Here is a 27,496-nt window from a genome sequence, read left to right on the forward strand (position 1 = left end):
CTATACTCAAATTATTTTTCCAGTTTTATCTTCTCCTGTTCCTACCTGTGCAGTCTATGCTTTAGCCACAACCTACTACCGAACTCCACCCAAGAACCCCCTTTGAATGTCCCCTTTCGTATCTTTGCTCATGATTCATTATCTGCCTGGCATTATCTTTCTTTCATTTTTAGCTTCTGACTTTCCTTCATTTTTAGATGCTGACTTCAAAGCCTACTACCTTCTTAAAGTTTTTGTAGAATTTCCCATTCAAGATGGATCTTACATTACTTTGTTCTTTTACTACATTATAAAATTAGCATACTCTACCTTTTTAACTTTTGCACATAAATCTATTTGTAAGCCACCAGAGGGCAGGGGTAGTCTTGCTCTCCTCTTTATTTCTTAGCACAGAGCTTGCACAGTAAGAGACTGAAATGTTTGCTGAATTATATTATGCATGTTTGTGTATGCATATATAGTTAGACCCATTTTGTTTGATATGTGGTTCATTTGGGGGTGGGGAAAATTACTAGAATCTGCAATAAAAGGAAATTCATTGACAATTACATTCAAGGTATAACAGAAACAGCGGACTGGATATTTATGTTCTTCTAGCTTTGCTGCTTATTGATTGTTGCCATGGGTAAGACACAGCATCGCTGAGCAAGTGGCTGCTATACCTCTAGGTGGCAAGTCTATATTACAGGCAGGAGGAAGGTGACAGAATAAAAGCAAAGATGAAGACAGGAGGGGTAAAGGGCTTTCTCAACTTTTTTTGTTTTGGAGAGACAATTCTTCTAGTGACTTCACTTTACACCTTGATGTTAGAACTGTGTCTCATGTTCTTATTAGACAAACCTGCACTAAGCTGTACTTTTCAGCTGGACACATAGTTCCTGTGAAAAGGGGGTTCTACAAGTAAGAAATAAGGTAGAATGGCTGGGCACGGTGGCTCATGCCTGTAATCCTTGCACTTTGGGAGGCCGAGCCAGGCAGATCACCTGAGATCAGGAATTCGAGACCAGCCTGGCGAACATGACAAAACCCCATCTTTACTAAAAATACAAAAATTAGCTAGGCATGGTGGCATGTGCCTGTAATTCCAGCTACTTGGGAGTCTCAGGCAGGAGAATTGCTTGACCCAGGAGGCTAAGGTTGCAGTGAACCGAGATCATGCCACTGCACTCCAGCTTGGCAACAGAGTGATACTCTGTATAAAAAAATAAAAAAAAAAAAAAGAAAGAAAGAAAAATAAAAAGAAATACAAGGTAGCATGAACACTGGTAGACAATTAGCAGAGCATGTTACAACTTGGAAGAGGGAGATAGTGAAATAGCTAAGTTTTCAAACAAGAGTGAAAAAAAAAGCAAGAGAAAAAGAAGCCAAGTTAATGTGGACGAATTGCAGGAAAACCTCAGAAGACTGTATCAGTCACTGAACAGAGAAATGGCAGATGAGCTCCAGCATAGCTAATGTATTTTTAGGACTGGAAAATATACGAAATTTTATTCACAGAGTCCAAATTATATTTAATGGATTATGGAAACTCAACAATTAAAACCAAAAAAAAGTTTCTCACTTAGATCATTAGAAAGTGATCTTTGAAAATGTTAGTTAAATGGGCTGCTCTGGGCAAACAGGACACAAAATCCAAGGCATTATGATAGAAAGCATTGTGACCTTTACCTTTAAATTTATTTATTTTCAAATTTATTTAAGAAGCATTTACTAGTAATATGTATTTATATAAGAATACATGCATTTGTTGAGCATTTCTATGTGAAAAGTGCCATGCCAGATCCTAGAGGATAAAAGAGTGAAAACACAAAGTTGAATCAGACATTAGCATTACCTTCAAAAAAGATCGTAATGAAGAGCAAGATACATAGGAAGCCCTGGACAAAAAAGAGGGATAAGAGGAACGATGCTGAGTGGGGGCAGGTTTCAAATAGATCACGGTGCTGAGACTGGCTATTGCTCTTTTTTTTTTTTTTTTGAGACAGAGTCTGGCTCTGTCGCCTGGCTGGAGTCGCCTGGCTGGAGTCGCCCGGCTGCAACCTCCACCTCCCAGGCTCCAGTGATTCTCCTGCCTCAGCCTCCTACTGGGATTACAGGTGCACGCCACTACACCCAGCTAATTTTTGTATTTTTATTAGAGATGGGGGTCTCATCATGTTGGTCAGGATGGTCTCGAACTCCTGACCCTGTGATCTGCCCACCTCGGCCTCCCAAAGTGCTTACAGGCATGAGCCATGGTGCCCAACCAGCTACTGCTCTTAACACTGCTCCAGGAATGGATCAGGGAGTCTTCCCAGGTCTGGCTGGCATATTTTAAGGGACATCTCGACCTTTACAAACACATGCTGTGCCTGCTGTTTGCTCCTGACATGTACTCATGTTATTATGGACTCTCATATCCTGAGCTCTTAACACTTAACACTTACTTAATGTCACAACTTCTAGCACATTAATTTGAAAAAACAAAAACAACCAATGACCTTTCATTTTAAAAAGTAACGTGTTCAAACAGCAAACTTAGGAAATACAGAAAAGCACAAAAGGGAAAAAAAGCAACCCATAATCTTATAACACAGAAAACCCCACTATTAACATTTTGGTATATGTCCTTTCCGCACTGTTTTGTATCCTGCCTTTTCCCTTTAATATATTATGAACATTTTCCTATAACAATAATGACTCCTCTACTGACAACATGATTTTTAATGGTTGTGCTGCATTCTACAATATGGATGTACTATAATTTATTAAACCAATCCCATGTAATTAGACATTTAGGTTGTTTCTAATTACTTGATATTCTAGGAGCTGTATTATTTTCAAGCTTTATGAAAAGTAACTTTCATTGCTTATTTTTAATTATAAAAGTTATATATTTTGGTGAAGAGCATTATAGTCTTTTTTTGCACACATATATATACATTTCAAAAAGTGGGAGCTCACTATATGTACTGTCTTATAACCTTACTTTTTCACTTAACAAACTATGAGTATCTTTCTATAATCCGTATATGAATGTTATTCTACAAACACCACTTTTAGTGGTTGTATATATTCCATTGTATGGCAGTAGCTCAGATATTTCTCCTGTTTCTAATTTTTGTAAACATCTACAATAAATATCATTAAATGTTATTGTATATATTTATTTTCTTGAATTACATCCCTAAAAGTTGAACTGCTAAGTCCAAAGGGCATTTAAATTTAAGTTTTTTGTCACATTTTTCCCAATTTTGACTATACCAAACTATATACCCACCGGCAGCATGTGATCACTTCCTATATTTTTGCCCAACACTGAATATTTTCACTTACTGCCACCCAACCATGGTCAACCTGATAAATTTCTATTGCTCTGTTAAGACATAATTAAATATCACTTCTTCAGAGAGGCTTTCCCTGGTTTCGTTTTCTTTCCAAGTGTAGTTACTGCTCCTTCCACTATGCTCTCATATCACCATATATGCTCCTCATTTTTAGTGCTTACTACTCAGTAGTCAAATTACTGTTTGAATATTGTCTTTCCAACTAGACTGTGTGCCTCTTCTTGGAGGTAAGGGTCATGTTTTATTCACTGCTGTAGTTCCAGTGCCTGGCTATGTCTGACACACAACAGGCACAATAAGTGTTGGATGAAGGTACAGATTAGTGTCAGAACTTTCTGTTTTCCTACAGAAAATGCTCCAAGCTGGTTTATGGATTTCAATTCTTTTTTCAAAATTTTAGATTTTCATGATTTATTTACTGAAGTATCTAATGTTGGATAGTTAGTTTATATTTATTTTATTTTGGATTTCAATTCCTTATATAATGTGCTGTACAAGAATCCATAGGTGTTAAATAAAAATAGGAGTGTCCAGGATTATCAAAGTATGCAATCTAGAGAGAAGCATTCATTAGTAGAGTAATCTTTACGGAAGGGAAAACAAGGCATATTTTTCCAAACTTTGACCTTCTTCTATTTCAGACTCCATGACAAAAGTGCTGTACCAGATATTTACAAGCAAAAGAGTCTTCATATTGTACGTAGCTTTCATTTTAAGGGGAAATTTTTTCATTAATTCCCACAAACACACTTTGTATTTTCAAAACTGTACACACACATCATCATCATCTTTGTGTGCAAGCAATGTAAATCTACACGTTATAACCAAGTAGAATATGGGGAAACTTAAAAATAGTTATATTAATGTTATAACACTGTGTAATCCTTCCACGGGCATAAAGCATAAATAATTTGACCTTTATTATAAACAACCTCGTAATGAGCATCCTTGTACATACATCCTGCTCTTTGCCAGAACTGTCTCCATAAAGGGGGGAAATGCATTTGTTTGTTTTAATATGGGCCAGACTAATTAAAATGCCTGTCAAAATCTTCCTGCCTCATATTATTCTTGAAATCTTGATGAGTTCATTTGTTTCAAAGCTACAGAAATAGAGATGATAAAAACAAAAGGAACTATAGAACTTGTGGGAAATTCTATATGTCAAATGGCTCAGGCTCTTCAAACTTCTAGTGCTTCAGAATTGATTGGAAATAGCATGTACAAGGTTGTCTCTCACTGGAACATTTTTTTCTGCTAATTCAGCATCCCTGTAAGTGAAGAAGTGATTTTGTTTTGAATGGCTTATCTAGATAAAATTCAAACGCTTGGACATTGTAGCTCACCTTATAAGTGCATTTCTTTTACGTTCAAAAAATGTTTTAAATGTTTTCATTCCTAGGTTGATTGTGGATCAGAATTCAGAGCAGGACATTAATACATATCTAATAATTCTCCCACTGTTTTTTCTAAATTATTCTCAATTCTGATGACCACAGAACTTTAAACTTGAGTATTACCAAGATTTACAGAATACTAGGAATTTATTATAAAGCTCTTCAATCCAAAATGCTTTCTTTCTAAAAAACCATTTTAAGTGAACAACCACAAGATGTGTGATAAGATTTTTTTTTTTTTTTTTGAGACAGAATCTCTCTATGTCACCTAGGCTGGAGTGCAGCGGAATAACCTCGGCTCACTGCAACCTCTGCCTGACGGTTCAAGCGATTCTCCTGCCTCAGCATCCTGAGTAGCTGGGACCACAGGCATGTGCCACCATGCCTGGCTAATTTTTGTATTTTTAGTAGAGATGGGGTTTCGTCATGTTGGCCAGGCTGGTCTTGAATTCCTGATATCCAGTCATCTGCCCGCCTCAGCCTCCCAAAGTGCTGGGATTACAGGTGTGAGCCACTGTGCCCAGCTTGATAAGAAAACTGAATAGGCAGAAGGTTTATGGTCATTCAGAAGGGACACTAGGGTCAACACACTACAGAGCAACAACTGCTATTTATTTAAAAAAATTTTAAATATATATTTTTCAAAGTGATCACTGAATATTAAGCTAATGGAACATTCTTCCTGTCAATTTCATTACAGAAAGGCATAAAGTTCACGGTTTTCAGACCACGATTCCAATACATCTGCACCTTGATTTCTTTTCTTTTTTTTTTTTTTTTGAGACGGAGTTTCGCTCTTGTTACCCAGGCTGGAGTGCAATGGTGCGATCTCGGCTCACCGCAACCTCCACCTCCTGGGTTAAGGCAATTCTCTTATCTCAGCCTCCTGAGTAGCTGGGATTACAGGCACGGGCCACCATGCCCAGCTAATTTTTTGGATTTTTAGTAGAGACAGGGTTTCACCATGTTGACCAGGATGGTCTCGATCTCTTGACCTCGTGATCCACCTGCCTCGGCCCCCCAAAGTGCTGGGATTACAGGCGTGAGCCACTGCGCCCGGCTTGATTTCTTTTTTTAAAATTCTTGCCCATGTAAGACATTTCATTATGCTTAAAAAAACTCTTTTAATCTACATGTTGCCCTTTATTCCTTTCTTTTCCCTATAATTTATTCATTGAAATACCTGGAATGTTTGACTCTGGAGTTTCCCACCATCTGCATTTTGCTAATTGCCTGCAACTAACATTCTTCTAAGGTCTCACTCTTATCACCCAGACTGGAGCACAGTGGTGCAATCTCAGATTCCTGCAGCCTCAACCTCCTGGGCTTGAGCCATCCTCCCTCAGCCTCCCAAGTAGCTGGGACTACAGGTGCTCGCCACCACACCTGGCTAATTTTTTAAAACAAATTTTTTTTTGTAGAGATGGGGTTTCGCCATGTTGCCCAGGCTGGTCTCAAACTCCTGAGCTCAAGTGATCCATCCACCTCAGCCTCCCAAAATGCTAGGATTACAGGCATGAGCCACTGTGCCCTGTCATGCCTCTGTTTCTTAATCAGAAAAATGGATATGCATGAAAGTATTACAGCTCACCGTGATGTCCACACTTATCACCACAGAGGGAGTTAAATACAGAGAAACAACAATGACAAGAGTGTGATCAGAGAATCCATACTCTGCAACTGCCTGGCTTTTGTCTGGATTTCATCTCTGCTACATGTGATATGTGTGATCCCAGATGAATCTCATGCTCACTTTCCTCACCTATCAAACAAGATACTACTCACCTCACGAGACTGCTGTGAGGGTTAAATGTGGTGATGCACTTGAACAAGGTTTTTAAAGTGTAAAGTGCTATAAAGTGTACAAATTATTGACAGCATTATCAGGGGCTTAAATACTTTTATAATGAAAAAATATTTTAATGTATTGGAAAACTTACCTCTTAAGAGAGATTAGATACGACACTGACTTGAAACAAGAGGGTCTATATGGCTTAATGAATACTTGTGAAGGAATAAATAAAGCCCCCTCCCCAGGAAACTTACAGCCCTATGACCCAGGAACTCTGTGAGTTCTATAGGATGACAGCAGTGTAAGTTTCTATCCTACACAAACATCTCAGTACCATTTAAACAACTTATTCCAAAGCCACCAATCAAAATGTCAAGTAATGATTTACAGTGGGTGAATACTGAAAAAAAGTGCTGATTTTTATTTACCTTTCAATCTGTACAAATCCATTAACTATGGATGCTAATGCTCTTCTTCAAAGCACTTTGCCAGGTCACTTCCTTTCTTCCACTCCACATCCTGTTTTCTCTCAGCTTCTCCCATAAATTTATTTGAGGGCTCTCCTGCCTACTCACCTACGTTGCACCCCTGACCTTCTCAACCAGCCTATGTCTGAGCCTTCCTTTCTACTCTCCCTTGCCCACCAAACTTCCGTTCCATCTGTTTTTAAAGAAATTTCTGAAATACTATTTTCAGGTACTCTTGACTATTTAGTTAAGAAGTCATTTTTCTAGAGCTGTGCTCTTCAATTTGGTAGCCACTTGTTACATATGGCGATTTAAGGATATATTTCAATTAACTAAAAAATTAAATTTTACAAAGTTTAGTTTCTTAGTTTTACCAGCCACATTTCAAGTGCTCAATAGTTACAAATGTTAGTGGCTGCTCTACTAGAAAATGCAACTATTATATACCATTTCCATCACTACAGAAAGTTCTACTGGATAGTGCTAGAGTCCCCTTTCTCTACAATAGTGCAAGTCAATGTGGTGTAGTGGGAAAGTTATGAATTTTGAAATTAGATGCCCTTTGTCTTTTTAATACTGGACTTAAAAGATGACTGTAAGAAATTATATAAGTGCCTAGCACAATGCCTGTCAGAGCAGGTGCTCAATTCATGGTACCCAATATTAATGTGCTACTGCTTTTTAAAGTAACTCCAGAGTCTCTGTTTTCCTTTTAGCAGTGCACACAAAAACCTGGAGGAGTAACAACCAATGTTACTTCCTTTTCTGTGAGGGAGTTTGGCATACTGGAAACAACATGGGTTTTGGAACTACAGAGACTTGTTTGAATCCCGCCTCTGTCCCCTTATTAGTGGATGCACTTGAGCAGGTTGATTTCTCTGATGCTCAAATTTCTTCATCTGTGATAAGGGAATAATAATACCTACAATGCACAGCAGTAATGATGATTAGAGGTAATGTGTGTAAAATACTATGTTTAGCACATGGTAGGCATTCAATAAATTTATTATAGAAAGTAGGTACTATTAATTCACCTTACAGAGTGCCATGTATTCAGTATAGTTGTGTGCTAAGTGATTGCTGTTGTTGGTAATGAAGGCCAGGCTAATAAATCTTTTGTAGGATGGTAGTATTTATGCATTTGTTTAAACATTTCCCCCATAGAGTGCTTTCTCTGGTACTACCTAGGATGCAGGTAAACTTAAGTCTTTCTCTATGGTATTATCAATGCCACTTAATTAATTATTTTTAATTTAGGAGTTTTAAAAATTTTATATGAGATAGAGGGAAAAAATTGGGTATTCACAATTCATTGGACAGGCTTAAATTTACCATTATTTGGTAGTTTTTACTATTAAAAAGTTATTTATGGAGTGGCATGCTGGATCAGAACTGCAGATTGGCATAAAGAACTGCCACCATCACTGTCACCAACAAAGGTTGCAGCTTAAAATTTTGCCTGAACAGCAAGTCTAAAATTTCTGCCATCAGAGCATAATCCAAAAGTCACAACTCAAAAAAGAAAAACCAAAACCAAACAAACCAACAGATTGAACATATGCATGAGACATTGGAAGGCTGGGAGAAGGAGAAGGGAAGCAATCTGCAACCCGCCCTCTTCATTCATGCCGCCAGAAGGGCAAATAAGAATTGTGTCCCTCTTGCATCTAGCAGTTGGCACACCCTAAGTGACAGCACATTTCAAGAAGCCGTTCTATTTGCTTGAGTTGTCTCGTTCTTTCAACTGCTATAATGTTGTGGGTGCTTCTAAAATATCTCTGGGGGAGTGGGTGAAGAGTGGTGAAACAAATTTAGTACCCAGTCATTCCCCAAGGGGGAAAAAACAACAAAGACCAAGTAACCAAGTAAAGAGAGCTATGAGTTCAATAACCAGGATTATCCCATGGTAAGGATTCTGTTATCGTTGAGCACGATTCCTTTATCTCTCAGAGACAATCAACCTTCAGCCAGAGAAGTGTACCCTTAAAACCTCATAACTCAATTTAACATACTGTTAAAGTTTGGGGGGATATTTATCAGTGCTGAGCCTGATATAATCAGTCTGAGGGACCCTAGAACAAAGAGCAGTGGGTGAAGAACATGTCACCTCTGTGCACATTCGTTTCCTTGATGAACAAGGGGCTATTAGCTGCAGAGAAAGCATTATCTAGGTGAAGAATGATGCCAATTGTTTTAGCTACTTCTCTTGAAATTGTGGAACAGAACACAGAATCTTAGTGAGTTAAGGAGTAGTTTTTGTTAATATGATGTTGTGGATTTTTTTAAAAATTAACTTTAATTTGGCAGAATATATAGACACATAGCTATTCTTCAATAGCAACCACGAATTAATTTGAAACATACATCTCTTTTAACCTCTGCTCTTACCTCATTAAATTAAAAAGTTTAAAGATAATCACATAAGACTTGAAAAAAATCTAGTTTTCATGCAAAACACTAGCTTTCATGTGAAATTTAAGAAGGCCATATGTGGCCTTTTTAGTAATAAGCTAGTTAATAAAGCATCCAAGGAAGGAGATAATACATTCATTGAACATGTGGCTTTTTTAAGGGCTAGGCATCATCTTCAAAATTTAATCTCAATAAATTATAAACTTTAATGTGAATTTTTATATAAAATATTATTTCTAAACATATCTTCCAATAAAATTTTGCCATTTTTTTCACATTATGTTGTAAGCTAATCATTGTCCATACTGATTCTAAGTCGAAATGTAACTTACAATGCCTTGTTAAAAACTACCTCATGATTTTAGTTTGTTTTTTAAAAGTATTTTTAAAAAATAAATACATATATTAAAATACTTTTTCTTTAATTTTACCTCTCAGCATAGTTTATTATATTATTACAGCTTTAAATAACAGATAACGTTTATAAAAGAATAATCATACTACTCTGTATACAGGTTTTCTGATTTAAAATATACAATTTTATTATTTTTGTTGAATATGCTTACTTTTATAATTTCTTTTTATGTGCTTTCTGGATATGCTGGACTATGAACTGATAATTTAAGTTAACATGTTGGAAATCCAGGAACTTTCATATAACCAAACTTATTGAAATATATTTCAGAAACTAAACTTTAGAAGATAACATAAAATATCTGCTTTTATCTTTTAAAAAATGACCAGCATATTTCATTTTAAAAGGATAGTAAAAGTTTCTTAATCAAAAACTTCTCAGGGATTTTTTACCACAAGGATTTACTGCAAACCTGCTGCATCTGCCAGGCCAGTAAAACTGCCAGCCCACTTCAGTCAATATCTCACATCAAGATGCCACGTTTTAAAAATCTTCCTGATCGGGTAAATATTATAGAATATATTCTTTTCTAACTCTGCAGATATAGCTTTCATAGAGACATTTATGAGAGCTGAAAGAATTGAAGGAAAAATAAAACCCACACTGCTTTTTAGGGTTTTAAAAAAATTCTTTATTGGAATTTCAATAATTCATTTAGCAGAGTGAGCAAAAAATTTCATAGAAATCTTTTCTTAATTTTGCACTTTTGCCATATATTGAAAATCATACCCAGCATGGTCTTATATCACTTGGGCTGAAAAATATAATATGTTAGAATTATTATGAGTGATAACACGGGTAAGAGTTTAAAGAACATTATAACTAAATCAGACAGAACTCAATTTTTGCCTATTCTAGATAGGAAAAGTAAACTTAAAGTTGTGAAACTTTTTACCTAGGTTGTGGCTTCTGCAGTGCTAGACCAAGACCTCTGCAATATTCTATACAGTGATTCATACTATAACAGCCATAATTTCAATATACAGTATCTCACCCTGTAACAATCATAAGCAAACTATGAAATGTGTCACAGTTACTTAACTGGCAGAATTTACCAAATCACCACTTGTGCAATTTCAGCTATTTCCCTTAACTAACTTCTTAAAAACAAAAAGAAACAACAAAATGTAATAATGTAAGAAATAATGTAAGCATGTAAGAAGCAACAAAAATGCTGACAGAAGGCCAGCATTAGATAAAAGTGTAAACACTCTGAAAGCTTATGATTTATGTGGCTTCACAAGTTAGTCCTTATTTATTTTTGCCAGATCTAGTTAGTGGAGTAGCCTAGTCTTCCTAACTGCACTGGAATTAGATATCAGCTTTTCCAACATTTGTCCTAAATTTCTCTGCATCTGCTAGGCAAAGTCATTATTCTTTCATATACCTTTTTATCTCAATTAGACAAAGCTGAGACGTCTTATATTGCTGAAAAATGTTTTTCTGCTGGTAAGACAAGCTATATGTATTGCCTCTTAACACTGAATGAACATATCTAACCAAATTAATATATTTAGAGTCATTAATATATTTAAATTTATATTACAATTTAAAATTTTATCTGTGGAACAAATTGAAAACAGTAAAAAGTTTTCCCTCTTTAGCTCCTTCTGATGTATCTTATCTGAAACAAATAGGGAATTTTAACAAATCCAAATTAGGAGGAAAACACTTAAAATACTAATATTATCAAATTTAAGTAAATTTGTTATTTTTGAATTAGGAAACATGCAAAAGATTTCACATGAAGAGCTCCTTGAATTGTCTTGGTGTTTTCTAGAAAAATTAAGAAAGATGTTTGCTTTACAGATGAAAGCATTTGCACATACAGAGCAAGAAAGCAAAGAAGGTAGAAGGAAACTGCCTTACTTTCAGTTTCAATTATATGGTAAAGAAAATAATCCTTATTTAAAATAAAATACTTAACAGGTACTCAGATGTAGTTTCCTAGGAAATTCTCTTCTATCCTACACTTTGACAACTATTCTGATATCCCAACAGACCCTGACACCCTCTTATAACTATACAAGTTAAATTTCTGCAAATAATTTCCATATTATACTGTTATCGACTTCAATATTCAAAAAAACTGGTCATTGTAATTTCCCTAATAGTGCTAAAAGAAAGAATACAAAATATTAAGCTAATTAATAAATTTTGTTTTAAAAATAAGTATTCTAGAATGAACCTTTTCCCAATCACCAAGTAAAGACAGATCCCTAAGGAAGAAAGCTACACTTCTGAGAGCTTTGTGAATATACAAGTAACTTAAAATCAATAGTCAAAGAATGTATACCCAAGAACAATTACAACTTTTTGGTGACCAAACCAACTGCAATATACATAGTAGTAAACAGTACAGGTATAACTACAGGTCATCTTCTACTTCTCTACTCAGATAAGAATGTTCTAGAATTTTTATAAAAGTCTACAATTTTATCTGTCTCATGAAAGCACGGTCTTTACAAGAACAACAAAAAAATTAGGTCCAGCAGGTATCTAAGAAATCTGACACAGATCAAGAAATCAGGGTAAGATTGCCTAACTTGATTATAGTTAAATCTCAAAAATGTTATATCAAATTATCATTTTTTAAAATACAAATTAGATTATTCCTATGAAGATCCATAAATGTCTTGCTATTAAGAGGTTTGATCTGTAAGTTGGTTAAATTTTATCTTCAGGTGCTTGTAGGAATGTCAATACTAAAAATTAATATTAACGGCTGGGCGCAGTGGCTCACCCCTGTAATCCCAGCACTTTGGGAGGCTAAGGCGGGTTGATCACCTGAGGTCAGGAGTTCAAGACCAGCCTGGCTAACATGGTGAAACCTTGTCTCTACTAAAAATACAAAAATTAGCCGGGAGTGGAGGTGGGCGCCTATAATCCCAGCTACTAGGAAGGCTGAGGCAGGAGAATCACTTGAAGCCGGAAGGTGGAGGTTTCGGTGAGCTGAGATCACGCCACTGCACTCCAGCGTGGGCAACAGAATGAGACTCCATCTCAAAAAATAATATTATTAATAAATAGCTGAGATTAAAATTTTATTCACACATCTTAAGGAAGAAGGACATAGTTAAATAGAAGTGAATTGATTTCCTTATTTTTTTAAAAATAATTATCATCTCTTAAAGTAGGGTAGAAAGAAGAAAAATTAGTCAAAATTATGAGTTTCCTATTTAATATTGGATCATTGTATATTCTCACTCATTTCACCTGCGACTGACCGCGTTCATATTTTGTTCTGTTACGTCTATATCATCCTTCTCTTACAATTCTCCAATTAGTATAATATTCAGTACTCCCTTTTGGGGAAAAAAGGACAATATTTAATATTAAAAATCATGATCTCAAATTTATTCTTAGAGTTCTCAGAATAACTAAATAGGACCCCATATTTTCATCAGAATGTGATTCAAACATAAAGGCAAACTATCTTAACCATTACTCAAGTTTCTGAATAGCCTAAAACAAAACAAAACAAAACAAACTTAGGGATGGTGTCTAATTTTAATCACTTTCTACATTGCCATATAAGACATATTAATAGCAACTTTTCATTGGTTCTCGTCTAGAGATCAACTATTTCAAGTCAGAAGGGTTACTTTTAGTAGTCTCCTAGAAAACATATTTTTTTGCTACCTGTAAAAATTTAATCCATAGGCAATTCACATGAACACATTTGCACACCAGTTCAGTCTCCTCTTCAGCTATTTGCCACTTACTTAGAAGTTTATTAATAACTGAAATGTGTCTACCACAGAAGAAATGCTATAATAATCATAAAATAAAAGTACAAAACTGATAAAATTAATATGTTGTAGGAGACACAGGAGATCTGATTAAATATGTTAGAAATGCTAACCACATCCATTTGTAATTGGCAAAGTAAAAGATACCTGTAAACTTGGTTTAAAATTCATATTTAACCCACTCCCTTTTATTTATCTATTTTGGAATACAAACCTTCAAGATTATAGTTTTATTTGTCCTCCCTTTAACCTCTGTAATAATAAGCAGATACGAAATGATTTAAGAAAGTAATATTTTTGAGGTTTTAAGGAATAAAAGAAAAGGAATTTCTCATATCTGAGTATGTGTGTGTGTATGCACACATACATATAACATTCTTAATTTTTGAATTCACTATGTAAGCTCACATATTGAGAACTTACACATCTTTGCCTTCCTCTTCACTAAAGCAAAACAAATCCAGAAAAACCCAAAAGTAGTATTTCCTTTTACCACGAGAGGGAGCTAGAGAATTCTGATCTCGTCCAAGGTCTATAAAACCCGCTTAACTGCTGCTTTATAGACATTCAATTACAACATGGCCATAATACATTAAAGCATTAAAATACACATATATCCCAACATATGCCAAAGCAAGCACTACCCTGGTATGCTCTCCAGATGATCATCAACACCAACATCAAATAAACACTTAGGCATCTTCTAGTGGTTTATATGAGATTTTACTCTTGAGCACTCCCCTCCCCATAGGGCAGCTCTCTTCGTAAGGTGATCCCCTTGGAATGGAAAATATCAAGGAGTGTGATAAAATACCTCAGCACTGTTAGTATGACAGGGGCAGAGTGAAGTAAGGATTAAGAGAACTGAAATTTATGTAGTTTGGAAAAGTGAAGACTCTGGGGATAAATGTTCAGTCTTTAATACCTTCTAAAGGTAACAATATAAATGAATTAGGGGAATTATTCAGTCTCAGAAAATGGTATAGAAAAGAGCAATGGCCTGAAACTAAGGAAGGAAAAGTTTAGATTAGACATGAAGAATAAATTAGGAATAATAGTTGGGCGGGAAAGATGTCTGGCAAAGGAAGTATCCAAAGCGTAATCACTGTATTTGATAATTAATTAAATGAGATATTAGTAAGAATGATGTGAATTCATTAGAAAGGCTAGATTAGATAACTCAAAGTAATTTTTTTCCCTAAGCTCTGACAATCTCTAGGTTCAACTATATTCTTGGGCATTCACAAATGTCTTTCATCGATGATAATGATCATTTGTAGAGAGAAGAACTAGTAATTCTAGTTAACCCTATGTTTTGTTGTTTAAAATAAAATCTGGGTATTAAATGAGACAATATAATGATAAAATTAACCAAGACAACAATGTCTATCTTTCAGAGTATTCTGTGAAAATATACTATATCATATAAGCTATATTCTAACAAAATGGGTCAGCAAATTGGAAAAGGCTTCTATAAGTAAAAACTTCCCATAAAGGACCAATTCCCCTCTAAATCCCAATCCTTTACAACCCAGAGAATCCATTCCATATGATCTTTCTTGCTTGCTAGACCAGTGTATCCAGACTTAAGCTACTTAGGGCCCAACATAAAAAAAGGCTGTCACTCGGAGTTAGAAAGGCAGCCTAGAGCAGAAGTATAATATAGTTTGTAAATTCAACAATCTTCCCCTTGTATGCCATCATATTCTAGATTAAGATGTGCTTCAGCATGGTATTAAACAGTGTTACGAACATTTCTCTTTACTTGAAAAGTCAGACTTCTATGTTAGGCCAAAATAAATTATGACTAATAGAAAAACAAAAACTATCAAAGCAGGAAAAGTTGAATATATATACTAAGTATAAACACAAACACACACTTGGCCCAAAAGAGTTATTTTATGTTTAAACAAAATTCTTTCTGATTAAAGTAAATATGAGATTTTGAGGTAAAAATGGTCAGTGACTTCGGAGCTTGAGGAAGGACAGTCTGGTGTTTAAAATTATACCTGAGAATTCAGACCTCTAGAACTTTAGTCTTGATTGTCCTAGGAAAGATAGCCAAACTTGAGGGTCATTCAGTGTTCATCTATAAAGCAGAGGCTACATTTAATTGTAATGCATGTATAGATTTAAGAACAAGGTAATTAAATATGTTGTATAAGATTTTCTAATCAACAGTATGCAAAGATATATAACCCTCCCCACCTTTGATTACTTTATATACCAATCAGATATATATATATATACACATATATATACACAAAACATCTTCAATAATCATATACTAGAACTTTCACATAGCCATTAAATTTGTTGACTAGTTTAGAATCTGGAGAGAAACAAAGAATTCTCAAGGCATGATGAAAAAGCTTATTCTCAACTGTCAAGTCACTCATTTAAAAATCAACTTTTTTCACTTAAAAATGTCCACTGTTATTTTGTCACGTTTGACCTTTCAAAGAGTGGACGTTTGCTATACTCCCACTCTGGGAAAGATTTCTAAAAACACTTTGGCAAGAACCTAGGTCAAATACTATTTTAACTTTCTTCCGAACTACTGCAAGTCCAACCAATTAGTTGTTTCTGCAAACTCTGTCCCCAATCATCAACACTTGGTTATGTATGCTTAGTTGTGAAGATGCCTGAATCATCTCTCTTCAACTAAATTATTTGCTCACTAAGGAATCAAATCTTATTCCTTTTTTGTATACTCTACACAGCATCCAAACTCATGATTGAATAAGGACATTCAATATTGGTATTCAATAACTAACTCTTCATTAGTAGTATATTAAAATCTATAACATGAACAAAAAGGCCAAAAAAGATAATTAATTAGTTCTATGTCAAATCAATCCAGGGGTTTATTGTATGTTATTCATAACTATCATTGTTGGCATTTATGGAGCCTTTTGAAATTCTTTATAAACTATACCACTCCCAAATCAACCTAGGAAAATAATAAGAACATATGTAGGCAAGAGAGACACATGTCTCTGAAGAACTTGACTGAAACTTGCAAGAAATCACCTGGGAGCCAGGATCAGGCCTTCGACAAAGCTGTTTGGAGGCTGCATTGAAAAGCATCCTGAGATCATGCAGGTGAGGGAATGTATGCAGTGTATGCCAGGAGAGGTCACTCTCAGAGAGGTGGTCTTGGGTATGGTACTGGCTCTATCACTTGCTAGTTGTAGGATGGAGACACTTGGCATCTTTAAAATTAAGTTTCCTCTTTGCTAAAACAGAGACAAGATTAGGTGATTGCCAAGTCTCTTCCAGCTCTTAAATTCCATGCTTTTATGTAGAATTTAACCCAAATATATGGGTTAAATTTACAAGGAGTTTATTTTAGTGAAAGAAGCATTATGGAAGATGTCCAGCTATCAACACATGTGAGAGCACTTTACTGGATACTGGATGAAAAGTTAGAGTTTAAACACACACCAACAGCCCAACATGCTGTGCTGAAAATGAAAAACGGGTCTTTCATAGACAGATAATTGTTATTGTTTTTTAATTCTTCACAAAACATGTATAATCCTTGGTAACCATTTGTTTAAGTTATATAAATTACTGTCAACTTGGAAGCCCAGTTTGTCATCTATCTGTGATTTATACCAGACTATATAAACGACATGATGTCTTAGATCTAATAAGACATTTATCTTCATGAAGGAAGCCACTGTGATCCTGAGTGACAGTTTACTTAGCCTTATCACAGTAAACTCAACACCGAGTCCTTAATTTCTTCCAATGATCTGAAATCTGATGGACTCACCTAAAGCCAACACAAAGTTGCTCAGAAATCCACCAGGCTCATGAAAGTGTGTGTTCTACTGTTGAATTCATTCTTTGGCTCCAAAAATACAGACATGGATATAAGTTTTATGTTCTTCCACAGTATGTGCCTCTAAACACACATATGTAACTTTCATTAGTTTTGACAGGAGTCACGTGCCTTTATTAAAGAAAAATATACCTTCCAACTAACAACAAAGATGAAAGCAGTTGTCTGAAGAACAAAAAGAAAATGAGAAAATGCTTGTTTTAATATATGTATGCATGTATGCATATATGTTTATTTACAGACTTATCTACGGAAAGAGACAAGCTGGGTGTGTTGGCTCACACCTTTAATCCCAGCACTTTGGGAGGCTGAGGTGGGCGGATCAACTGAGGTCAGGAGTTTGAGACCAGCCTGGCCAACATGGTGAAACCCCATCTCTACTAAAAATACAAAAATTAGCAGGCGTGGTGGCAGGAGCCTGTAATCCCAGCTGCTCGGGAGGCTGGGGCAGGAGAATCACTTGAACTTGGAAGGCGGAGGTTGCAGTGAGCCGAGATAGTGCCACTGTACTCCAGCCTGGGCAACAAGAGTGAAACTCTGTCTTAAAAAAAAAAAAAAAAAAAGGAAAGAGACTATATTGAGTCATTGTTATTATCTTCATATCATAGAGTATAAAGGAACTAAGAACTCCAAATTCGTTCACATAGTTTACAAAGTTTTAAAAAAATACACCCGAAGAAAGTTAACAAGCCTGACCCCATCAGTAAGAAGGAAGCAAATGGCTTGCTGTTTTTAAGCCATTAATTCTTTCAATCTACTAGGGTTCTACTGGTGCTAGAATACTACGTATTACTGGTGCTAGGGTACCAGTGACTGAACCTACAATAGGTTTCTAATACTCCAAGTAAAGCAGCCCTAAATTACACACATTTTACTCCAAAGTTGTCAACAAGATTCCAGCTAAGATTTATCCTGATCAATGAGGTCATTTACCTCTAATCCCTGCATCATTAATTCACATACCTCAGTTAACACTGTAAGAAGCTCAGGTTATTTACTCTGTGAAACAATATAATTTATACACTAAAATCAGACCTTACCCCTGACTCAGAACAATGGGGATCTCAAACTGGCTTATGAACATTTTTTTATACTCAACAAATAAAGGCTATCGGGGGTGCTCTCACAGGTTTAGAGGCAAAACCAACTGAATAAGTGGAAGTTCTAGGAATAGGATTTCAGCTCATTAAGAGAAGTCTTTTTAATCAATTAGAGCTCTTTATAAGTACCTAATATAAACTGGTTATTCTAGTTAGAAAAAAAAAAAGTACCTAATAATATGGCCCTAAAAACAAAACAGAACAAAACATAGAAAAAAATGAATACATCTACAACTGCAATTGGAGATTTTAACACAGTCCTCTCAGGAGAGAAAAGAAAATCTAGTAACATAAAAGATTTAAAGAATATCATTTATAAAAATTAAAAGAGTAAGAGTTATAAATATTTCCAGAGCACACACAGCACAGAAGCATAACCTGATCATTACAGATGCAAAGGAAGTCTCAACGAAGTCCAAATAATCAAAATAATATACACTGTGCTCTTAGATTATAATGTAGTAAAATCAGAAGTCAATAAGAAAAGAGCAGGTTTTAAAATTCTTAAAACTACAACAAAACAAAAATAAAAACTAGAACAAAAACACAAAAAATTCTTCTAAATTACATGTAAGTTAAGAAGGGTATCATAAAGGAAATGATAAAACATTTAGAATAGAATTATGAATGAAAGCAGTACATATCAAATTTTGTGGGATGCAGTAAAAGTAGCGTTTTGAGTATAATTTTTAGGTGTGAATACATTTATTTTAAAAATCAACATTATATCCAGTGGAAAAAAGAAATAAGGAAAATGAGTTGTAAAGCCCATAAGAGTAGATGTCTACAGAGGACAAACATCCACCTCAGCAGAACTCTTCAAAAAGCAGTGGCTTTGAAATCTACTGGAACTCTAGTCCCTCATGTGGATTAGATGTGTCATCCTTGGCCATGTCAATTAATTTCTCTAAGCCTGATTTCTTTACCTGTAAATGGGTAACAGTGTCGTCCTCTATGAGCTGTTTTGAGAATTAAATCAGATAACCCACAGAAAGCTCTTAGTAGAGCATAGTAAACACTCGATAAATGGTTCCTATTACCAGATGACTTTATAATCCCTTCCAACTCCTAGATTACATGATACTAGTACTTTGGCATCATAAAATTTAAGACAAACTTGAACTCCCGCCACAAAAATATAATCAATAAATTAAATCTTCATTTTAATTTCAGAATACTAAAATAGTTTTGTTTAAAATAGATTCATATCGGCCGGGCGCAGTGGCTCACGCCTGTAATCCCAGCACTTTGGGAGGCCGAGGCAGGCGGATCACGAGGTCAAGAGATCAAGATCATCCTGGCCAACATGGTGAAACCCTGTCTCTACTAAAAATACAAAAATCAGCCAGGCGTGGTGGCGCGCACCTGTGGTCCCGCTACTCGGGAGGCTGAGGTGGAAGAATCACTTGAACTCAGGAGGTGGAGGTTGCAGTGAGCCGAGATTGTGCCCCTGCACTCCAGCCTGGAGACAGAGCAAGACTCCGTCTAAAAAAATAAATAAATAAAATAAAAAAAAGAAAAGAAAAGAAAATAGATTCATATCTAATGTATTCTTCCCACTATTATATAATTAAAACCCGGCCGGGAGCAGTGGCTCATGCCTGTAATCCCAGTACTTTGGTAGGCTAGGTGGGTGGATCACCTGAGGTCAGGAGTTCAAGACCAGCCTGGCCAACAGGGTGAAACCCCATCCCTACTAATAATACAAAAATTAGCCAGGTGTCGTGGTACATATCTGTAATCCCAGCTACTTGGGAGGCTGAGGCAGGAGAATCGCTTGAACCCAGGAGGCAGAGGTTGCAGTGAGCTGAGACTGCACGGCACTCCAGCCTGGGTGACAAGAGTGAAACTGTCTCAAAATAAATAAATAAATAAAAATAAAAAACTCACAATTATCAACAAAAGCTAGTCTATTATTGCTCATAATCTTAAATCCAAATTTGACTTGTATTTCAGAGCTAAAATGAAAACAAAATGTCCTTAAAATAATACCGTAAAAAATGTATTCTTTTTATTTCCAGAATATTCTCTATATTTTTAAATGTACTTTTCAGAAATGGCATAAAGTTGAAAATAGCTACTATTAGTACTTTAACATGTTTGCAATTTCTTTTAAATCAACGAGCATATAATAAAATCAATCAACAACAGGCTCTTCAGTTATTCATTACTACTCTTTCCAATAATAGTTACAGGTCTTTCCTTTTCCCATTGTTTCTCATTTTGCTGAAGAATAAGAATCTTCTCTAACCTTCAACATCCTGATGTACAGAGAAGCTCTAAAATATTCTCACTTCTATCCAGATTTAATTGTTCAATATCCATTCACCCCGTTCTTTAATTAGAATGTAATAATTTATAACAAATCATATATTATCATAGATTTTAGGTTTCTTCTAAAATAATTTTATTTTTTCTCTTGCTTCCAGAAGGAGTCACTATACCCTGCTTATAGAATAATCACTTTCCCTAATCCACTTTTAAAAATAATGTACATACACAGGGATTCTTCATTATTCTAACAAAGTAAATTTATAAATGCATTAAAATCCACTGTGTATTTCAGACACTGTAAACAATCAGATTTGAGCTATGTAGTTGCCTGGCTCTTGTACTAAGTATTGTGGTCAATGCTTCCTACTACATTTTTTCCTTCCATATGGTAAAAACTATGCATTTAGAAATCTAAATGTTATTACTTTCAGTAAGTTTTCATTCCTGATGGTGGGGCTGTGCTCTTCTGGGTATCTCTCTCTGCCTTCAAATTGTGTGCATTTACAAAGGAAAAGGAGACGGAATTGTAATTAGGTAGCCACGTGCTTTCATTTTTATGCATGGGTTAGCCTGTAATCTTGGTTTTCACTTTTTGCGGTGTACCTGGCCAGGTTTCCTATATTCTTCTAGAATTCTTTGTAGTTTTCACAAAGTCATAACCTAAAGACGATATGCACCATGGTTATTACCTCTCATCACTAAAGTTATGGGTGGATGGGCCAGACTGTGTATCCTTTTATAATGGTAAGCCCAGGATACTGCTCTGGCTGGCAGTGGAAGACAAAATATCTTAAATATTTTCACATTTTCTAATGAAGATAGAATTCCAAAAGCCTAAAATAACTGCCATTACAAAGAAGGCTAAAGAGGAATATCTTTTCTTCATAAATAATTGACTTAGCTATCTATGAAGATACTAAGTTTACATTTATTTATTTGTCTACTTATTAATAGTTTTCCCAATGAGATGGTAAGCTCCATGAGGGCAGGGACTGTATCTGCTTTCTAATTGCATTTTCCACCTGCAGCTTAACACAGTGTCTTGGTGTTACCTAAGAATCTTTTTTTTTTTTTAATTATTATACTTTAAGTTCTGGAGTACGTGTGCAGAATGTGCAGGTTTGTTACTTTGGTAAACACGTGCCATGGTTGTTTGCTGCACCTATCAACCTGTCACCTACATTAGGTCTTTCTCCTAATGCTATCCCTCCCCTAGTCCCCCATCCCCCAACAGGCCCCGGTGTGTGATGTTCCCCTCCCTGTGTCCATGTGTTCTTATTGTTCAACTCCCACTTATGAGTGAGAACATGTGTTGTGTGGTTTTCTGTTCTTGTGTTAGTTTGCTAAGAATTATTGTGGCAATGTTCACAATAACAAAGACTTGGAACCAACCCAAATGCCCATCAAAGATAGACTAAATAAAGAAAATGTGGCACATATACACAATGGAATACTATGCAGCCATAAAAAGAATGAGTTCATGTCCTTTGCAGAGACATGGATGGAGCTGGAAACCTAGAAATCTTTAAATAAATATTTGTTTTAAAAAAATGACTAAGTTGAGGCCAAGTGCAGTGGCTCATGCCTGTAATACCAGCACTTTGGGAGGCCAAGGAGGGCAGATCACAAGGTCAGGAGTTCAAGACCAGCCTGGCCAACACGGTGAAACCCTGTCTCTACTAAAAATACAAAAATTAGCTGAGCATGGTGGCACATTTCTGTAATCCCAGCTACTCGGGAGGCTGAGGCAGGAGAACTGCTTGAACTGGAACCCGGGAGGTGGCGGTTACAGTGAGCTGAGATCATGCCACTGCACTCCAACTTGGGCTACAGAGTGAGACTCCGTCTCAAAAAAAAAAAAAAAAGAATAAGTGGCATATCAAGTGTTACCATTCTCTATAATAGTAAAATCTAATTAAATAGGATATAGAGATTGCTCAAAATTTTGACACCTTTATAACTTTCTCTTTAATTTCACAGGAAATGTATGTAACTTTAATTTTCAGAGGATGAAAATGAACATTTATTGTGCCTGTTATGCATTAGGCACTCAGGCACTGTGCTAGATTCAATGCTTTGCAGAAACTCACATTTAAACAGTATCACATCATCCTACAATCAAGCTTTCAACACATAAATAGGTCTATTCCTACCTCTACCATTGACTATGTCACTTTGGGAATTCTTTTAATTTCATGCACAGAACTAAAAACATAAATCTATTAAGTAAGAATTTAATATTACTAATATAATTAACTCCTCTCTTATGAGGAGCTGTTATAGAACAAAGTTTTCCACTTTGGAGTTTTCCAGATTTACCTCTTTCAACACAAATGTTTTTCTTAAATTTCAACTATTTTAATGAAAATATTTTTTAAACATAACTATTTGTATCTGTACGGCCTTAGCCAAAATGTTTGGAGTATGAATCTATTTTTTTGGATACTTCAGATAAGGATAGTAGAGTGGTTAAGGGCAGAGGTTTTAGAACCAGATTATGTAGGTGTAAATCCTGGCACTACTACTTAACAGCTATGTTATTTTAGTTAAGTTAACTTCCCTTAGTCTGTTTCCTTGTCTGTAAAATAAGGATAATCCTAATATCTACAATTTAGGGCTGTCTTGAGGATTAAATGATGACATATGCAGAGTGCTTACAATACAGATGATGCAAGGCAAATATTAAGTGCTCAATAAATACTAGCTTAAAAAGTTTTAATTTATTAAGGTACTGAGCATGCACTCTTTTCCTCTGTCATACAAAATGACCCCAAACTGCTATGTTTTTTTTTTTTTTTTTTGAGTTGAAGTCTCTCTCTGTCACCCAGGCTGGAGTGCAATGGTGCGATCTCGGCTCACTGCAACCTCTGCCTCCCGGATTCAAGCAATTTTCCTGCCTGAGCCTTCTGAGTAGCTGGGATTACAGGCATTGGTCAGGTTGGTCTCGAACTCCCAACCTCTGTGATCTGCCCACCTTGGCTTCCCAAAGTGCTGGGATTACAGGCATGAACCACCGTGCCCAGCCCCAAACTGGTATTTAAAAAAAATTATTCTTACATAAATGGTATTTATAGATTTTGTTTCCTATGTAAAGTTTTGTTTTTCTGTTTGTTACCTCAATCTTATTTGTTAATTGATGCCTTTATAGTACCCCTTCTTCTAATTTGAAGCTTTACTGTGGGCTGAGAAACCAAAACACTGTATTGGTAAGAAATTTGTAAAAATATTCCAACTGGGCGCGGTGGCTCACGCCTATAATCCCAGCACTTTGGGAGGCCACGGCAGGCAGATCACAAGGTCAAGAGATCGAGACTATCCTGGCCATCATGGTGAAACCTCATCTCTACTAAAAATACAAACAAAAAAAATTAGCCAGGTGTGGTGGTGCATGCCTATAGTCCCATTTGCTCGGGAGGCTGAGGCAAGAGAATTGCTTAAAACTGGAAAACAGAGGTTAGAGTGAGCCAGGATTGAGCCACTGCACTCCAGCCTGGTGATAGAACAAGATTCTGTCTCAAAGAAAAAAAAAACTGTAAAAAGATTCCTCAGCAAGGGCTTCAGGGTTTCTTCCAAGAATAAGGTACATAAGTTACATCTATTTCTACTTAGAGGCCTTTCTGGATTACTTATTGTGTTCTCAGTTGTTTTTGGGAAAGTTGGAAATACCAAAAAAGTGACCTAAGGATTAATAAGGCATTATTGTTTTAATTCTGTCAAGCATTAGGTTAATCAAAAACAAGTGAAAGGTTGATTTCTTCATGTTTTACACTGTTAATCTTCTACAATTATTAATCAGCTACCAATGTAATTATTAAACTTTCAATCTGAACAATGTTTTTAGTGTAATACTGAACCAATACACACATCCTATATTACAAAACCAATTTTAAAACTTGGGTATTACTAATTGTGCTATTATACAAAGCCCAAGAAAAATAAAATGTTTCTGTGTGATTCAACCCACAGTTCTTATGTGGAAGTTATCAAGTCAATGAAAGGGAAAAAACATGAATCATCAAAAGGGCTAAATGAAATAACAATCAATGGATAAAGTAAAAAGAGAGGGTAAAACAAATTATAAGCCCTTGAAATCTAAATAAAAAGAAATGGAAAGATTACAAACTAACAAAGAAAAGTAAGGAATAATTTACAAACTTTATTCCCAATCCCTAAGTGAATAATGTGTTTCCAATTTAATGTTCAGTTTAGTAGCATCTCTACCTTTTAACCCTAATGGGAAGGCAGGAGAGAAACTCTGATAAAAAAACAAAACAAAACCATGTGCATTCATGATGATGAAACCTTCTGCTCAAGTAGCCACATGCCAGAAGAGGCACAGTGGATCCCCCACACTTGGGAAATCTGGGCCTGAGCCAGAAACTGGCAGCCATCAGCCCAAAATATTTATATTTTATGTCTTATTTTTTAAATGTATATATATTTTGCATTTCACTCTGTTATGTACTATGGAATTTTTAATATAAAAATAACGTTTCTAGCAACTGAATTATTTAACTCCTCCCATTCCCAAATATACAAGTAAAATTGATGCTCCAGGAAGATTTGCACTGTGGTTCTTATGGCTTTGCCTTCCCCTTGAACAATATCAATATGGTCAGCAGTATGTGAGAAGCACAGGTGAAATAATACCTTATTATAATATGATGAGCTCAAGAGTCTCAAATGATCCACAATAAATTAATAATCCAATAATCATTAAATAAATGCTGCAATTCTCATGTAACTCAGTGAAGCTAAGAAATCCAAAATAATGGTAAAAACTAGACCCTGAAATCTTAAAATGCCCTCTTAGCTTTCGAGCTACAGTTTTTATAAACAGATCAGTAACGATGTCTTCCTGTTCCAATATGGCATTAGTGTTTTCCTAAATACATTAACTTCAGAAGTATTGAATTACCAAGAAGGATCAGCACCACAATGAAACAAATAGTTGTCCTTGGCAAACTAGTGATTACCAGTACAGAGAACCCACTAAAGGTTGCTGGATACACAACAACAAAAGGCAAATATGTCAGGATAAAAGATAATAAAGCGTGGTGGTCACCCAAAATCCAGAAGGATAACACTCACCCTCATCCTGATAATCTGACAAAAAGGGTGCATCAGATGTAAGGGACAGGCCAGGAGTCCCACTGTGATTATCATCAGAGCTGTCCTGTCCAAGGTCTCCCCCTGAGGGACAAAAAAGAGAGAAAATAAGGTCATCCTTTGGACATCTTTATAAAAGCATACATAGAGCTCTTCCAGTATTCGAGAAAAAAAAAGATGTATCTTACTCTATGATGAACATGGCCACTATCCATTAACATATGGGAAACAGATAAATAAGTTCAAGAACCAACTTACCTGGATGAAAAATTTTCCACTCAAATAACTCTCTCACTAAAACTTAGGAACTGTTAGCTTAGAGTGGGAATACCTCTTGCCACCAAAAAGAAACTTGCCTATCATACTTAAAATAAAAACAGAGCTATATAGATTTATATTTGGCCAGGTGCGGTGGCTCACACCTGTAATCCCAGCAGTTTGAGCGACCAAGGTGGGCAGATCACCTGAGGTCAGGAGTTTAAGATCAGCCTGGCCAATATGGTGAAATCCCATCTCCACTAAATATACAAAAATTAGCCAGGCATGGTGGTGGGCGCCTGTAATCCCAGCTACTCCGGAGGCTGGGGCAGGAGAATCACTTGAACCCCAGAGGTGGAAGTTGCAGTGAGCCGAGATCGAGCCATTGCACTCCAGCCTGGGTGACAAGAATGAGACTCCATCTCAAAAAAAAAAAAAAAAGAATTAAATTTGTGTTCATATATATGATGTCTCCAATAATTACAACCTTTACCCTGCATGCCTTTATTTCCAAATGAAATAGGACCGACCCAAAGGTTTAACGTTCTATACATAATATAACATAGCAAGGTCAATAGTCTTCCTCTGAAAAGTAACAGAGTATTATAAAAATAGAGATAACTAGACTTTGCTGTACTGTATTCCTATTTGTTCTGTAACATTAACAAAGTTCGTTCTTTGTAATTCTAGTTTACAGCCTAGGCAACCGACCTCTTAGGAATTCTAAAAGCCCTAAAAAGATAATATTTGTTCTGTAAAATGGCTTTGATAAAAGATAATGTATATAGAACACTGAATTATGCAATTAATGCTAATCTCTTTTGTGTGTTTTCAACATACGTTGGATTGTATTTTGTAGAAGTGGCCGATGTTATTATGATACTTTAAAAGGTTCAGACAGAAGATGTTAGCTCATTCAGAAACCGGAAGAAAAGGCTCTGTATTGCAAATGGCTTTCCTTAAAATCCCCCAAACAGAGGGACGGTCTGCTGATAAAAGGAAACCAACAGCTGCTTAGTTCATTTCAAAAACATGAAAATAGGATTTTCAACTGAATTTAATATTATCTCAAACACTCATTTCCAAAGGAAATCACCAATGCTAATCTCAGTAAATACTGTGGAGTTTTGGCCTTGGATTTCAACTAGGGAGCTGTGAAACCAAACAACCTACATAGAATCTGTATTGCCTCACTTTAAAGGTTTATTTCCTATAATTAAACTAGAAAGCTAGGGAGGTTATAAAATGATAAAAAGAGAATGGCTGTAGCCTTCTCTTTCCGTAAATTAGATAATCATATCTAGACTCTTCTTCAAATGCTGTGTGGTAGGTAGATGTCCATAC

General features: G+C 35.7%; 1 protein-coding gene across 6 annotated transcripts in view; it reads right to left on the minus strand.

Moving 5' to 3' along the window:
• Positions 1 to 27,496, minus strand: part of SKAP1 (src kinase associated phosphoprotein 1) — a 324,123-nt gene that overhangs the window by 204,365 nt on the left and 92,262 nt on the right. For all 6 annotated transcript variants that reach the window (XR_001107407.3, XM_012451850.2, XM_012451849.2 and 3 more), the window contains exon 4: positions 25,877 to 25,978. Coding sequence is in view for 5 of the 6 variants with exons in the window: in XM_012451850.2 (XP_012307273.2) it covers positions 25,877 to 25,978 (102 nt within the window). In the remaining variant the exon portion in view is untranslated. The remainder of the gene's footprint in view (positions 1 to 25,876; positions 25,979 to 27,496) is intronic.

Source organism: Aotus nancymaae, unplaced genomic scaffold (assembly GCF_030222135.1).
Source record: "Aotus nancymaae isolate 86718 unplaced genomic scaffold, 86718_ANA_hifiasm-v0.15.2.pri h1tg000072l, whole genome shotgun sequence".
In the NCBI taxonomy this organism is placed as follows: Eukaryota; Metazoa; Chordata; class Mammalia; order Primates; family Aotidae; genus Aotus; species Aotus nancymaae.